The sequence below is a fragment of the Neovison vison genome, chromosome 3, assembly GCF_020171115.1.
Source record: "Neovison vison isolate M4711 chromosome 3, ASM_NN_V1, whole genome shotgun sequence".
Taxonomy (NCBI): Eukaryota; Metazoa; Chordata; class Mammalia; order Carnivora; family Mustelidae; genus Neogale; species Neogale vison.
The window spans coordinates 14,385,810-14,402,247 of NC_058093.1; the positions used below are offsets into that span (position 1 = coordinate 14,385,810).

Sequence of the window (16,438 nt, forward strand, 5' to 3'; positions counted from 1 at the left end):
AAGTATTTTCTGGACATAGCAAAACTGCAGTAGTATCACACATATTATTGGAACTTTTGAAACTTTTTATTTCTATTATTGGAATTTGGCCACAGATTTTTTAATACATCCTAATCCAGAATATTTTGTTTTTTAGAAGCATGTCTGACTAAAATGATTCTTATACCAGCATTAGTATATTGTCATCAACAACAGTTTTTGGACAACTACTGCAGTCAGAGAATAACTATTGCTTTTGGTCTGATAAATAATAAAGAGCAATATCAAGTGTTTGAAAAGGGAAAGGCAGAGTGCCTTGGTGGCACAGATGGTTAAGCATCCAATTCTTAGTTTTGTCTCAGGTCATAATCTCAGAGTCCTGAGATTGAGCCCCACATGGGGCTCCATCCTCAGCATGGAGTATACCTGAAGGTTCTCTGCCTCTTCCCCATGCTTACGCGCTCTCTCTCTCTCTTAAATAAATCTTTAATAAAGAAGAAAAAAGAAAAGGGAAAGGCAATTCAATCTTATTTGCCTATTATTTTAGTAACATGTAGGATGAATTGAAATAGAAAGAATTAAAGGCAGTTTAAAAAGGGAAAAGACAGGTGCCTGACTCATTCAGTAGAGCATGTGACTCTTGATCTCTGGGTTGCAGCCAAGAGTTTGAGTCCCATTTTGGGGGTGGAGATTACTAAAAAAACGATAGTTAAAAACAGGGAAGAGAAATAAGGCATTACTGTTTAATGGATACATAGTTTCTGTTTGGGAAGATGAAAAACATTCTAGAGATGGGTAGTAGAGGTGGTTGCACATTATTAATGTACTTGTTGTTACCAGGGGACTAACTATATGCTTAAAAATTGTTAAAATGGTAAATATGAAAATAAAAATAAAGGAAAAAAAACAAGAGTTGCTGTAAGAGATCCTATAATCTTGGATATGGAAATTGACAAGAAAAGGCACATGTAAGAAAATGTAGAGGAGAAATCTGTCATTTTGCTTAGCTATTAGAAGAAAATCTAAGGAATTGTGAAATACTCAGAGATCAAAGAAATAGGATGGCAGCCAGGAACTTGGGAAAAAATATTGGTTTACATTGGAAAGGTGAGTTAGTTATGGAGACTTTTGGATGGGGTATTGATGGGACAACTGAAGAAAAAATTTTTAAAGAATTTTTTTAAGTTAGGAGGATTTGAGAGAATTTAAAGTGTTTTGGAAATTATCTATATACAGATGGTAAATGGGAACTTATGAGTGAATGCTCTTTTCTAAGAGAACAAATGAAGAATGCAAAAAAATTGAGCAGTGAAGACTGCATATTGGGGGACCTCCCTGTACCAGTAGGTTAGTTAAGAATACCATTGGTCAGAAAAATAGTGAGAAAACTAAGAAATAATATCTTGGAAGTCAATGTTAGAAAATGTTAAGAACCCATATTGATAGCAGTAGATGTAATATGAAGTCAAAAAGGAAATAGAACTGAGGAATGATCTTTGAATTTGAATTGGAGGATGTCACTAGTATTCTTAGAGGAGATTCTGTGGAATAGAGAAGATTGAAATGTTACAGAGTATGGAAAGGAAAAGTATTAAGACAGCACAGGAAGAAGATTTAGGGTACTCTTAAAAATTATAACAATGAAATGGGAGGGAGTTGAATAAAAAGGATCCCAAAAACATACTAATCAGCATAGAATAGCATGTTATAATGATACAATTCTTGGAAAACATTTTTTCAAACTTTTATGGTATACCTCCAAATGCAGTACATGCTATATTATTAAATGTAAACATTATGTTATGTAGACTGACTCTCAGTAAAATATTTGCAAAATAAAGGAATTAGGTGTCTGTATTACAAAAAAGGAGTGAAATACTGCAATATTTATAAAAAGGAAAAATATGGAAGGAAGAAAGAAAATAGGAAAGCTAGAGAAAAAAAAAAGAGAACAAGCATAATTTAAGAAGGGAACTAGAAAGTTCCTAACTGCTTAGAGACATAATTAATAAATAGCAAATGAGGTGAGAGGAATAGTGTCTGATATTCTTAGACATTTGATCTGTTTTGGACAGTTTGAAAGAAAATGGGATTATAAAACTTCCCTTGAGCAATCTACTGATTATAAAGTTTTAAGGAAATCCAGTAAAACTATTAGAATTCATGATGATGATGATGATGTCACTGACATTCATTTCTTTATATCTCTAGTGCCTAATACTAAGTTAGCTCTAAATAAGTATCAATTAAACAATTAGATTTAGAGCATGAAAATTTATTAGAAAATTGACAGTTCTTAATGTCACTTCATTTACAAAGTAAGATTGTTCATCAGTTTTATTTAGCAGGTTTTCTAATTTTATTTTAGATCTGATTAAAACAAATAAGTAAAATTGTGTATTTTTAATTATTCTGAACCAGCATTTGGGAAAAAATAAGAAATAGTAGTTAGAAGATATCTATGTGTGTTGTGTTTATGTCTCAGAGAGACAGGTAAGATATACTAGTAAATATCTTAGCGTTCACAGATACTGTGGGATGAGGTTTTATCAAATGAGGTTTCATGAATGAAAGTGATACACTAGCAGGATTGAACCTTTCAGTTTTGTCTTTCGAAGTTCAATATTGATGGCAATAAGTATCTGCTTAAATGTTTAGAGTATGTGAAAATATCACTTGTATAGATAGTGTAATACTCCAAAATTTGGGGGTTGTACTGCACAAATTATAGAATTAACCTTTGTAATATAATCTTTCTTAATATTGGAGGAGAGCAATTGTTTACATGTTGTTTTGAATATCCAAATTGAAACAAAAATTAAAAACATGTTTATAAAGTACTTTCTATCTGGGTCATTATAACTTTTATATTATCTCCATGTGAGTGAGATAAGGAAGACAGCCATTGCCATTTTGCTGACAGGAAAATTAAAACAGAGTAAACGACTTTTCCAGGGTCTCCTCAGTGGCTTAGTCAGTTAAGCATCTGACTCTTGATTTTGGCTCAGGTTTGATCTCTTGATCTCAGGGTTATGAGATCAAGCCCTGTGTTGGGCTCCACACTGAGTGTGGAGCTTGCTTGTCTGTCAGTCTGTCTGTCTCTCTCTCAAAATAAATAAATAAAATAAATGACTTCCTGAAGAAAGATGAAGCCAGGATTAGAGTTTAAGTGCCTTATCCTACATTCTGGTGTTCTTCCTTCTAATTTATCTTGTCATTTTAATGGGGTGGGACTGGTGCCAGGAGACAGGAAGAATCTCTCTCCTGTGTTGTTTGTCAAGATTTTGACTAGACCATTGGTTTTCTGACTGTTGGTCCCAGAGATCTTCTGTATGCTCAGTATGTTTATTAAGTTTAATTTGATAACATTTTGTAAAAGTCATGAGCTTTTCATCACAAGCAGCTAATTGTGCTTATTTGGTGATAAATAGGGCTATTAAACAGTGGTAGAATAGTTAATGATACTTAAAAATCCTTGATCTAGATACTGTTTCTTAAGAGGATTTTTAAAACATATCAATATATTGATTTTTCTATTATGGCCATTATCATAAAAATTTTTGTGACATTTGATACAATCTGGCTGGACTATAGTAGAGATGGTGACATATTAAGACAGCATGACTATACATCCTATATGCTTATATTTGGTTGTACAAACATTTGTTGTACTAGATCTTGGACTTTTTCCTCATATTCACCACCCTTGATCCCTATATGGGATAAGAATTCAGCATTTTCAAGTATTAAGTACAACTTATGTATATAATAACCCCCCCAATTTAGTAATACTAGAAACCATTTAAAAATAGCTATGTCCACTGTTGAAACTACCACTTGATTTATCAACAGACGTTTAACTTATCAAAGACTCTTCTAAGTAAAGCATTTATTAATAATGTATTAAATCCACCACAGGATCTTTTTTGGATTTCCAAATATGTCCTAAAAGGTTAAAAAAAAAAGATTATGAATAATTTCTCTGCTTACTTGGTATCAGAAATTCTGCTGTTATTCTATCATTTTAACATAGTTGGAAATTTTACTCTAACCTTCTTTTAAAAAAAATACACAGGTGAATCTGTACCAGAATACCAGATGGCTTTTCAGACAGAAGTTGGAAACCATCCCACTTTTGAAGATATGCAGGTTCTGGTATCTAGGGAAAAACAGAGACCCAAGTTCCCAGAAGCTTGGAAAGAAAATAGCCTGGTAAGAAAAACTAAACTTTTAAAAAGAGGATTTATGACTGAATATGTTTTAATGTTGTTTGAAGTAAAAATAGACTGTTAATAGTTTTTAGAGCTGTCTAATGCCAGAAATCCAACTTACTTGACTTCTATGATGTTATACATTTTCAAATTTTTCAATATAAAAATGTCCTCTTTTTTGGTTCAGTTTCAGTCATTTCCAAATAGAAAACACTAGTGAGACTAACTTGTGTCTGAAGGTTGCCAGATTGAGTAGCAGCTGGAATAATTAACGTTAATATTTTAAACATTATTGAAATTCCATCTTATTCTCTTGAGAGTGGTACCAAAAATGGTAATTAGTGCAGATGTGTATATGCAGTGACTAATAGAAAGTTAAACTACCTCAAAAAGAAACCAAAGTGTGCTTATAAATTCTACTTATTAAAAACGCAGTCTAGGGATGGGCACTTGGCTGGCTTTGGTAGATCATGCAATTCTTGATCTTGGGGTTGTAAGTTCAAGCCTCGCACTTTGTATCACATTGTATAGAGCTTTCTTAAAAATAAAATCTTTAGGGATACCTGGGTGGCTCAGTCAGTTAAGTGTCTGCCTTTGGCTTTGGTCGTGAGCCCACGGTTCTGGGATCGAGCCCTGCATTGGGCTCCTTGCTGAGAGAGCTTCTCTATCTCCCTCTGCCTGCTGCTCTGCCTACTTGTGCTCTCTCTGTCTGTCAGATAAATAAATAAAATCTTTAAAAAATAAAATCTTTAAAAAGACAAATTCAGTCCAAAACAGTAAAATATCTTCAAAAGCTCCCATCATTTTGGTAAATTGTTGCTACAGCTACAAACATTTATATGCACACAAACACACAAACACCCTCTTTCTCTTTCTGTTATATAATTTTTTAACATAAACAGCATCATTTCATTATCCACTATCATTTCTGCAGCTTATTTTTTTACTCATGGGCAGTTTCTCATGTCAGTACCTATAGATGTATCTCTTTCACCATTTGGTCAGTATTCCATTATATGATATGTCATAATTACTGAATTATCCCTCATTGATGGAATACCCTGTATTTCTTATTTTAAACATTTTTTAAAGAATCATGAAGTTATGGGGCACGTGGGTGGCTCAGTGGGTTAAGTCTCTGCCTTCGGCTCAGGTCATGATCTCAGGGTCCTGGGATTGAGCCCCACTTCGGGCTCTCTGCTCAGCAGGGAACTTGCTTCCCCCTCTCTCTCTGTCTGCCTCTCTGCCTACTTGTGATCTCTCTCTCTGTGTCAAATAAATAAATAAACTTTTTAAAAAGAGATTTTTAAAAAATTATGAAGGTATGCTTATACGTGGTAAATCAAATCAAATTAAGTGGAAGGACATAAAAAAGGAAAAGGAAAAAGCTACAGAACCCCACCACCAGTCTTCAAAAGAAACTCCTATTAACAGTGTTGTGAGGTTTTGGTTTTTGTTCTATTTTTTTCTCCTGGAGGTTACTGTTGTAACTGTAAACACTATATCGTTATTTCTTATTATCTCTCATTTTCTCTCTCCTAGGTTTGTAATATTTGAGCTATTATTACATAATTTATGTTTTGTCCACAAATAGATCTAAAATTTAAAATAAAAACATCAGAAATTGTAGAATTATGATTGTGTAAACATCCATTGCATAATATAGTATTGTACTTGGACTCCTAGAGAAGGAAGTGAAAATCCTGTTAGTTACTATAAACCTCTGCTGCTTGAGGAACAATGTTTCAAAAGTCACTATCCACTGGAGTCTCTGATTTTTTTGTCACTTTGTTCTTTCTTTCTTTATAGATTCTATTAAGAAGCAACGCTCTTTGAAAATCTCGTTCTTTTTCTTGTAAATCATTCTTTGATGAAGTTCCTCTTTAAGTGATGTCTGTTAGTATGTGCATGAGATTACAAATCCTTGAACCTTCAAAAATGTTTATATCTTGCCCTCACATTTGAGTAATAATTTGGCCAAGTAATGGTTTCAAGATCAAAATCACATTTTCCTCATAGTGGTTCCTTTGAAATCACTATTCCACTGTCCTCAAGCATTCAGACATGTTAAGAATTCCAGAGGCTACCAGGCTCATTCCATTACTTTTTGTCTTTTTGTTTATTCCTTGTTTTCTTGTCTTTATGAGCTTTTAAGCCTTTTTTTTTTTTTTTTGAATTATCACAGTTTACCTGGATATACGGAGGCGTGGATCTTTTCACACATTTTGTTTTGCACTAGATGGGATTTCAGTTTGAAAACTCAGATTTCTTCAGTTCAGAGGAATTTTTCTTTATTATTTACAAAATTATTTCTTCTCTTCCATTTCTTTCTTCTGAAATTCCCATAGACAAATATTGGTCCACCTGACATTCCAGGTATCAATTTTTTTTCTTGTATTTTCCGTTTTTTTGGTTGTACATTGTTCAAGACTTACTCTGCTTTAACATTCAAATCACTCATTCATTTCTCACCTTTACCACTCTATTAGTTATTTGTTCATTAAAATCCTAACTTTTGACAGTCATATATATCATTTCTAGAAATTGTTAATGTCTGCTTCTTCTATAGCAATCTGTCACTGTTTTAAGAATGTGACAGGAATTATTTTTATCAATTATTTCTAAAGGTGTAAATCAGAATTTTTGACACTTATACAAATAATTTTCTTGATTATAAAGAACAAAAATGAAAAAAATTCTACTCAACAGTTTAAATCACTTTGTTATGTATATTCACTGTCTGCATAGGATTAGAATATTTTCATTCTTGATCCTGACTTATATGGGGTGGTGGCATGTCAAAGAGAGGCTACAGAGAATGTGTGTGTTTACGTTCAGATTTAGACTGAATATTTTCCTCCATTGGTCATCTTTGTCATCTTGTCCATTGGTCAGTGAAGGCTTCTGCTTCAAATGAGATTGAAATCTTCTTAAAGGCAACTGAAGACCTATCGCCAAAAACGTATGCCCAAGATTACCTCTAAACTGCTGTCTATAGTATGGGAACTGGGATTGAAGGTGAGAGGCTGAATCCTGCACTAGAATTCATTAGATATGCTAACCTCACAGAGAATCCCTCAAAGAAAAATCTCTTCATAAAATTTTATCTAGTAAAATAATTTTCTTCCTTTAGTTGTTTTATTTCACCAGAGAAATCTGACTCATTATTTTGAAAATCTCTTGGCAACCCTACCATTACATGATGACCATCATATGCATATTTACCTGAAAACTTTTTGCTTCCAATTTAGAGTAGGTTGATAAGGAGGGGATAAAGTGATACTTGGTTTACTTCCAGTGAATCCACTTAAATCTAACATGCTGCAGTTAATAGAACTGCTTCTCTGGGGGCACCTGGGTGGCTCAGAGGGTTAAGTTTCTAACTTCAGCTCAGGTCATAATCTCAGGGTCCTGGGATCGAGCCCCACATTGGGCTCTCTGCTCGGCGGGGAGCCTGCTTCTCCCATTCTCTCTGTGACCTACTTGTGGTCTTTCTCGCTTTGTCAAATAAATAAATAAAATCTTTAAAAAAAAAAAAAAACTGCTTCTCTGAAAAGCAATCCAGCACTAGAGAGGTACATTTTAAATGCATAGTATAGAAAAAGATGGAAATACACCTATGTCTAAAAGAAAACATTTTTGCTTCATAATTGCATTGAAATTTTAAAAAAATTTTATAATAACAAAACTCAAAAATCTTCCAAATATGAATGAGTCTAAAAACTAGTTTTTAGGGGTGCCTGGGTAACTCAGATGGTTAGGCATCTGCCTTTGGCTCGGGTCATGGTCCCAGGATCCTGGGATCAAGCCCCGCATTTAGGTCCCTACTCAATGGGGAGCCTTCTTCTCCCTCTCTCTCTACTGTTCCCCCTGCTTGTGCTCTCTCACTCTTTCTGTCATATAAATAAATAAAACTTTAAAACAAAGAGCAAAAAACTACTTAAAAAAATTTTTTTATTAACACATAATGTATTTATTTGCCTCAGGGGTACAAGTCTGTGAATCATCAGGCTTACACACTTCACAGCACTCACCATAGCACATACCCTCCCCAATGTCCATAACCCAATCACTCTCTCCATACCCTCCTCCCCCCAGCAACCCTCAGCTTTCTGAGATTAACAGTCTCTTATGGTTTGTCTCCCTCCCGATCCCATCTTGTTTCATTTTTTCCTTCCCTACCCCCCAAGCCTCCCATTTTGCCTCTCAAATTCCTCATATCAGAGAGATCATATGATAGTTGTCTTTCTCTAATTGAATTATTTTGCTCAGCATGATACCCTCTAGTTCCATGCATCTCGTTGCAAATGACAAGATGTCATTTCTTTTGATGGCTGCATAGTTTTCTATTGTATACATATATACCACATCTTCTTTATCCATTCATCTGTTGATGGACATCTAGGTTCTTTCCACAGTCTGGCTATTGTGGAGATTGCTGCTATAAACAGTCTGGTGCTCATGCCCCTTTGGATCACTACATTTGTATCTTTGGTAAATACCCAGTAGTGTGATTGCTGGGTCACAGGGTAGCTCTATTTTCAACTTTTTGAGGAACTTCCATGCTCTTTTCCAGAGTGGTTGCACCAGCTTACATTCCCACCAACAGGGTAAGAGGGTTCCCCCTTCTCTGCATCCTCACCAGCATCTGTTGTTTCCCGACTTGTTAATTTTAGCCATTCTGACTGGTGTGAGGTGGTATCTCACTGTGGTTTGATTTGTATTTCCCTGATGCAGAGTGATGTGGAGCACTCTTTCATGTGTCTGTTGGCCATCTGGGTGTCTTCTTTGCAGAAATGTCTGTTCATGTCCTCTGCCCATTTCTTGATGGGATTATTTGTTCTTTGGGTGTTGAGTTTGAAAAGTTCTTTATAGATTTTGGATACTAGCCCTTTATCTTATATGTTGTTTGCAAATTTCTTCTCCCATTCTGTCAGTTGTCTTTGGGTTTTGTTGACTGTTTCCTTTGCTACGCAAAAGCTTTTGATCTTGATGAAGTCCCGGTAGTTCATTTTTGCCCTTGCTTCCCTTGCCTTTGGCAATGTTTCTAGGAAGAAGTTGCTGTGGCTAAAGTCGAAGAGGTTGCTGCCTGTGTTCTCCTCAAGGATTTTCATGGATTCCTTTATTACATTAAGGTCTTTCATCTATTTGAAGTCTGTTTTTGTGTGTGGTGTAAGGAAATGGTCCAGTTTCATTTTTCTGCATGTGGCTGTCCAATTTTCTCAACACCATTTGTTGAAGAGAGACTGTCTTTTTTCCATTGGACATTCTTTTCTGCTTTGTCAAAGATTAGTTGACCATAGAGTTGAGGGTCTATTTCTGGGCTCTCTATTCTGTTCCATTGATCTATGTGTCTGTTTTCATGCCAGTACCATACTGTCTTGATGATGACAGCTTTGTAATAGAGCTTGAAGTTGGAATTGTGATGCCACCAGATTTGGTTTTCTTTTTCAACATTCCTCCCACCTTTTGAGGTCTTTTCTGGTTCCATATAAATTTTAGGATTATTTGTTCCATTTCTTTGAAAAAAGATAGATGGTATTTTGATAGGGATTGCATTATACATGTAGATTGCTTTAGGTAGCATAGACATTTTCACAATATTTGTTCTTCCAATCCATGAGTATGGAACGTTTTTCAATTTCTTTGTGTCTTTTTCAGTTTCTTTCATGAGTACTTTATAGTTTTATAAGTATAGATTCTTTACCTCTTTGGTTAGGTTTATTCCTAGGTATCTTATGGTTTTGGATGCAATTATAAATGGGATCAACTCCTTAATTTCTTTCTTCTCTCTTGTTGGTGTGTAGAAATGCAACTGATTTCTGTGCATTGATTTTATATCCTGATACTTTATTGAATTCCTGTACAAGTTCTAGCAGATTTGGAGTGGAGTCTTGGGTTTTCCACATAAAATATCATATCATCTGCAAAGAGTGATAGTATGACTTCTTCTTTGCCGATTTGGATGCCTTTAATTTCTTTTTGTTGTCTGATTGCTGACGCTAGAACTTCTAGTACTGTGTTGAATAACGGTGGTGATAACGGACATCCCTGCCGTGTTCCTGACCTTAGTGGAAAAGCTCTCAGTTTTTCTCTATTGAGAATGATACTCACTTTGGGTTTTCCATAGATGGCTTTGAGGATATTGAGCTTTGTACCCTCTGTCCCTACACTTTGAAGAGTTTTGATCAAGAAAGGATGCTAGGGGCCCCTGGGTAGCTCAGTTGTTAAGCAGCTGCCTTTGGCTCAGGTCATGATCCCAGGGTTCTGGGATCGAGCCCCACGTTGAGCTCCCTGCTTGGTAGGAGGCCTGCTTCTCCCTCTCCCACTCCCTCTGCTTGTCTTCCCTTTCTCGGTGCATATCTGTCAAATAAATAAACTATATTTTTTTAAAAAAAGATGCTATACTTTGTCAGATGCTTTTTCAGCGACTATTGAGAATATCATATGGTTCTTGTTCTTTCTTTTATTAATGTATTATATCATATGGATTGATTTGCAGATGTTGAACCAACCTTGCAGCACTGGAATAACTCCTACTAGTCACCATTGGTCATGGTGAATAATCCTTTTAATGTACTGTTAGATCCTATTGGCTAGTATCTTGGTGAGAATTTTTGCATGTGTTCATCAAGGATATTGGTCTGTAGTGTTCATCAAGGATATTGGTCTGTAAGTCTCTTTTTTTGATGGGGTCTTTGTCTGGTTTGGGGATGAAGGTAATGCTGGCCTCATAAAATGAGTTTGGAAGTTTTCCTTCCATTTCTATTTTCTGTAACAGTTTCAGGAGAGTAGGTTTTAATTCTTCTTTAAGTGTTTGGTAGAATTCCCCTGGGAAGCCGTCTGGCCCTGGTCTCTTGTTTGTTGGGAGATTTTTGATGACTGCTTCAATCTCCTTACTGTTTATGGGTCTGTTCAGGTTTTCTATTTTTCTGGTTCGGTTTTGATGGTTTATAAACCATCAAATTATACATGTAGATTGCTTTAGGTAGCATAGACATTTTCACAATATTTGTTCCTCCAATCCATGAGTATGGAACGTTTTTCAGTTTCTTTGAGTCTTCCTCAGAAGACAAAGACCCATTTCTTCCAGATTGTCAATTTTTGCTGGCATATAGTTGCTCATAATATGTTCTTATAATTGTTTGTATTTCTTTGGTGTTGGTTGTAATCTCTCCTCTTTCATTCATGATTTTATTTATTTGGGTCCTTTCTCTTTACTTTTTGTTAAGTTTGGCCAGGGGTTTATCAATCTGATTAATTCTTTCAAAGAACCAGCTTCTAGTTTCATTGATTTGTTCTACTGTTTTTTTGGTTTTTATTTCATTGATTTCTGCTGTGCTCTTTATTATTTCTCTTCTCCTGCTGGGTTAGGCTTTCTTTGGTGTTCTTTCTCCAGCTCCTTTAGGTGTAGGGTTAGGTTGTGTACTTGAGACCTTTCTTCTTTGTTGAGGTCTTATATGGCTATATACTTTCCTCTCAGGACCACCTTTGCTGTGTCCCACAGATTTTGAACAGTTGTGTTTTCATTTTCATTTGTTTCCATGAATTTTTAAATTTTTCTTTAATTTCTTGGTTGACCCATTCATTCTTTAGTAGGATGCTCTTTAGCCTCCATGTATTTGAGTTCTTTCCAACTTTCCTCTTTATTGAGTTCTAGCTTCAGAGCATTGTGGTCTGAAAATATGCAGGGAATGATCCCCATCTTTTGGTACCAGTTGAGACCTGATTTGTGACCCAGAATATGATCTGTTTTGGGGAATGTTCCATGTGCACTAGAGAAGAATATGTATTCTCTTGCTTTGGGGTGGAATGTTCTGTATATATCTGTGATGTCCCTCTGGTCCAGTGTGTCATTTAAGACCTTTATTTCCTTGTTGATCTTTTGTTTGGATGATCTGTCCATATCAGTGAGGGGGATGTTAAAGTCCCCCACTATTATTGTATTATTATCAATGTGTTTCTTTGATTTTGTTATTAATTGGTTTATATAGTTGGCTACTCCCATGTTAGGGGCATAGATGTTTAAAATTGTTAGATCTTCTTGTTGGACAGACCCTTTGAGTATGATATAATATCCTTCCTCATCTCTTATTATAGTCTTTCACTCAAAATCTAGTTGATCTGATATAAGGATTGCCATCCTAGCTTTCTTTTGATGTCCATTAGCATGGTAAATTGTTTTCCACCCCCTCACTTGAAATCTGGAGGTGTCTTCGGGTCTAAAATGAGTTTCTTGTAGACAGCATATTGATGGGTTTTGTTTTGTTTTTTATCCATTCTGATACCCTTTGTCTTTTGGTTGGGGCATTTAGCCCATTTACTTTCAGGGTAACTATTGAAAGATATGAATTTAGTGTCACTGTATTGCCTGTAAAGTGACTGTTACTGTATATTATCTCTGTTCCTTTCTTGTCTACTATTTTTAGGCTCTCTCTTTGCTTAGAGGACCCCTTTCAATATTTCCTATTGGGCTGGTTTGGTGTTTACAAATTCTTTTCGTTCTTGTTTGTCCTGGAATCTTTTTATCTCTTCTTCTGTTTTCAATGATAGCATAGCTGGATATAGTATTCTTGACTACATGTGTTTCTCACTTAATGCTTTGAATATATTATGCCAGTTCTTTCTGGCCTGCCAGGTCTCTATGGATAAGTCTGCTGCCAATTTAATATTTTTACCATTGTATGTTACCGACTTGTTGCCCCAAGCTGCTCTCAGGATTTTCTCTTTGTCACTAAGACTTTAAGTTTTACTATTAAATGATGCTGTGTGGACCGTTTTTTATTGATATTGAGGGGGATTCTCTATGCCTCCCAGTTTTTGATGCTTGTTTCCTTTGCCATATTAGGGAAATTATTCACTATGATTCACTCCAATATACCTTCTACCCCCCTCTCTCTTTTCTTCTTCTTCTGGAATCCCAATGATTGTAATATTGTTTCACGTTATGGTATCACTTATCTCTTGAATTCTCCCCTCGTGGTCCAGTAGTTGTTTGTCTCTCTTTTGCTCAGCTTCTTTATTCTCTGTCATTTGGTCTTCTTTGTCAGTGATTCTCTCTTCTGCCTCATTTATCCTAGCAGTAAGAGCCTCCATTTTTTATTGCATCTCATTAATAGCTTTTTTTATTTCAGCTTGGTTAAATTTTAGTTCTTTTATTTCTCCAGAAAGGGCTTTTATTTCTCCAGACAGCATTTCTCTAATATCTTCCATACCTTTTTCGAGCCCAGCTAGCACCTTGAGAACTGTCTTTCTGAACTCTAGATCTGACATATTACCAATGTCCTAGCCTTCAGTACAGCCTCTTGTTCTTTTTTTTTTGTGGTGAGTTTTTCTGTCTTGTCATTATATGCAGATAAGAATATATGAACAAGAGAATAAAATACTAAAAGGGTGGCAAAGACTGCAGAAAAATGTCTGCTAACCAAATCAGAAGAGACCCCAAATAGGGGGGAGAAGAAAGGGGGTAAAAAGAAATTTTAAAAATTATATATATATATATTAGACTGGTGAATAGAACAGAGCCACCCACTTGATTTTGGGTGTATTTTGGTCTCTTAAAAGAAACTACCTCCCAAAATCTTAAAGAAAGTAAAACATATATATATATTCCAAAATAAGAGTAAACATGATGAAGGGATGAAATATGACTATAAAGATGGAAATTTTTTTTAAAAAGTCTAAAAAAGGAATTGACATGTTGGTTGGAAAAAGAAAGAAAAAGAAAGTGGAGAGAATTTGCTCAGGCTAGAGACTAGAACAAAGCCCTGTGCTAGATTTAGGGCATATTTTGATCTATTGAATGAAATTGTATCCCAAATTTTTTATACAAAAAAACCTTATATGTATACAAAAAATAAAGTTAGATACAGTGGAGGATAAAATATGACTATAATAATGAAGGTTTTAAAAGATTTTTTTAGAAAGGTATTTTTAAGATAAAGTAGTTAAAAACATTAAAAGAGGAAAGAGGAAAAGTTTTAAAAATTTAGAGTAAGAAAAAAATAAAATTAAAGAAATTTAATTAACTTTGTAAGACTAAAGAATCATGGGGAGAAAGCCATAAATTCCATGCTTTGCTTTCTCCTCCTCTGGAATTCTGCTGTTCTCCTTGATCACTGAGCCTGGTCTTGGCTGGATTTCTTGCTGATCTTCTAGGGGAGGGGCCTGTTGCCTTGATTCTCCAATGTCTTTGCCCAGGTGGAATTGTGCCACCCTTGTCAGGGGCCAGGCTAAGTTATCGGCCCAGGTTCGCTCTCGGGAACTTTTGTTCCCTGAACAGTTTCCCTCGAGCTCTGGAGGACGGGAATGAAAGTGGCGGCCTCCCAGTCTCTGGCCCAGAGGAGCCGAGAGCTCGGGGCCCCACTCCTCAGTGTGCTCTCAGAGAAATGCAGTCAATCCCTCCCGTCTCCCTGGTCTCCGGCTACCCTCTGCGTCACCCGGCCTGTGACCCAGCATTTCTGTCTCTGGCACACAGCCCGGTTTGGAGTCTCCAAACCCAGCAGATACCTGACTCCAGAGGAGGAAGGTGAGTCTCCCCAGATCAGCCACTTGTGGGGTCCCTGCTCAAAGAGCAGTGGCCCGACTGTGCCTCGGATCACAGTTTAAGGTGACCTCTAGCTAAGAGCTCACTCCTCAGCTCCGTCTCTATAGTTGGCTTCCCTGCTCTGATACCTGCAAGCTTTGCTACACTCAGACACCCCCAATCATTCGGTGACTCCGCAGGGCCTGAGACCACACTGTCCCCACAAGGTTCCAGCCCCGCTTAGCCTCTGGAGCAATGTCCCTTAGTGGAACAGACTTCTAAAAATTAATATTCTGTGCTCCATTGCTCCACCAGTTGCTGGGAGCCAGCCCCTTGCCCTGCGGTCTATCTTCCCATTGCTTCGGATTCACTTCTCTGCATGTCCTACTTTAAAGAAAGTGGTCAATTTTCTGTTTCTAGAATTGCTGCTCTTCTTCTCTTTGATCTCCTGTTGGGTTTGTAGGTGTTGGGAATGGTTCGATGACCATCTACCTGAACTCCTGTGACCTGATGTCATCTCACTTCCCCTCTTTCATTTCTCAAAAAACTAGTTTTTAAAAACTGCCAGGGATGGTGCCTGGGTGGCTCAGTTGGTTAAGTGGTTGCCTTCGGCACAAGTCATGATCCCAGGGCCCTGGGGTTGAGACCCACATCAGGGTTCCTGCTCACCAGGAGCCTCCTTCTCCCTCTCCCTCTCTCTGCTGTTCCACCTGCTTGTGTTCTCTCTGTGTCCAATAAATAAATAAAATCTTTCTTTAAAAATTGCCAAGGACTCAAAACGTAGGTCAGTCAATAAAACGGGGTAGAATAGTCTCCTGATAAAAGTGAAAGAACAGACAATAGTCTGAGGAAAATACATGAAAATGTTAACCATAGCTATCTCTGAATATTGGATTCATGAATAACTTTTTCTTTATTCCCCCTCTGTACTTTCAGAATTTATAGTAAAAATGAACTGTTGTAAAAATTACATATATGTACACACAGTTTAAATTGGAATAACAAAAAATTGTAGATGAATTTTATTTTTAAAATCGTTTTTTTCCAGGGTGCTTGGGTGGTGCAGTCAGTTAGGGTGTCAGCTCTTGTTTTCAGTTCAGGTTGAGATCTCAGAGTCATGAGATTGAGTCCTGTGTAGGGCTCCATGCTCAGCATGGAATCTGCTTGGAGTTTCCCTTTCCCTGTCTATCTGCCAACACACCCCCACATCCTTTCCCTCTCTTACTCTCAAATAAATAAATTTTAAAATAGCTTTTTGTCTCACATCTAAAACTTTAAGGTATAATTTGTTCAACTACACTACCGTTCTTCATGTTTCATTCTTTCCCAAATTTTTTTTTTTTTAAGATTTAATTTATTTATTTGTCAGAGAGAGAGCACAAGCAGCGGGAGCAGCAGGCAGAGGGAAAAGCAGGCTCCCACCTGAGCAAGGAGTCCGATGTAGTTCTGGATCCCAAGACCCTGGGATCATGCATGACCTAAGCTGAAGGCAGACACAGCCAACTGAGCCACCCAGGCATCCCCCTTTTCTAAATTTTTAGCTTCCATTTCTTAATCTGTCTTGAATAGTGGCTTGTTCTCTTTCCCCTCTTGAAATCATTTGTCTGGTTTATCTTTAATCCTTAGTCTTAGTTCTGCATAACCTCTCTTGCTCAACAGTTTTATCTAAATATATTGTCATGTAAAAGTTTGAAACTGGGGCATCTGGGTGGCTCCGTGGTAA

The 16,438-nt window shown here is 36.5% G+C and overlaps 1 protein-coding gene across 1 annotated transcript in view; it reads left to right on the forward strand.

Annotated features, from left to right (window-relative positions):
• The window catches only part of BMPR2 (bone morphogenetic protein receptor type 2), a 211,954-nt gene that overhangs the window by 171,538 nt on the left and 23,978 nt on the right, over window positions 1-16,438 (forward strand). Inside the window, exon 10 of the mRNA XM_044241330.1 lies at window positions 4,055-4,191. Coding sequence (XP_044097265.1) covers window positions 4,055-4,191 — 137 coding nt within the window. The remainder of the gene's footprint in view (window positions 1-4,054; window positions 4,192-16,438) is intronic.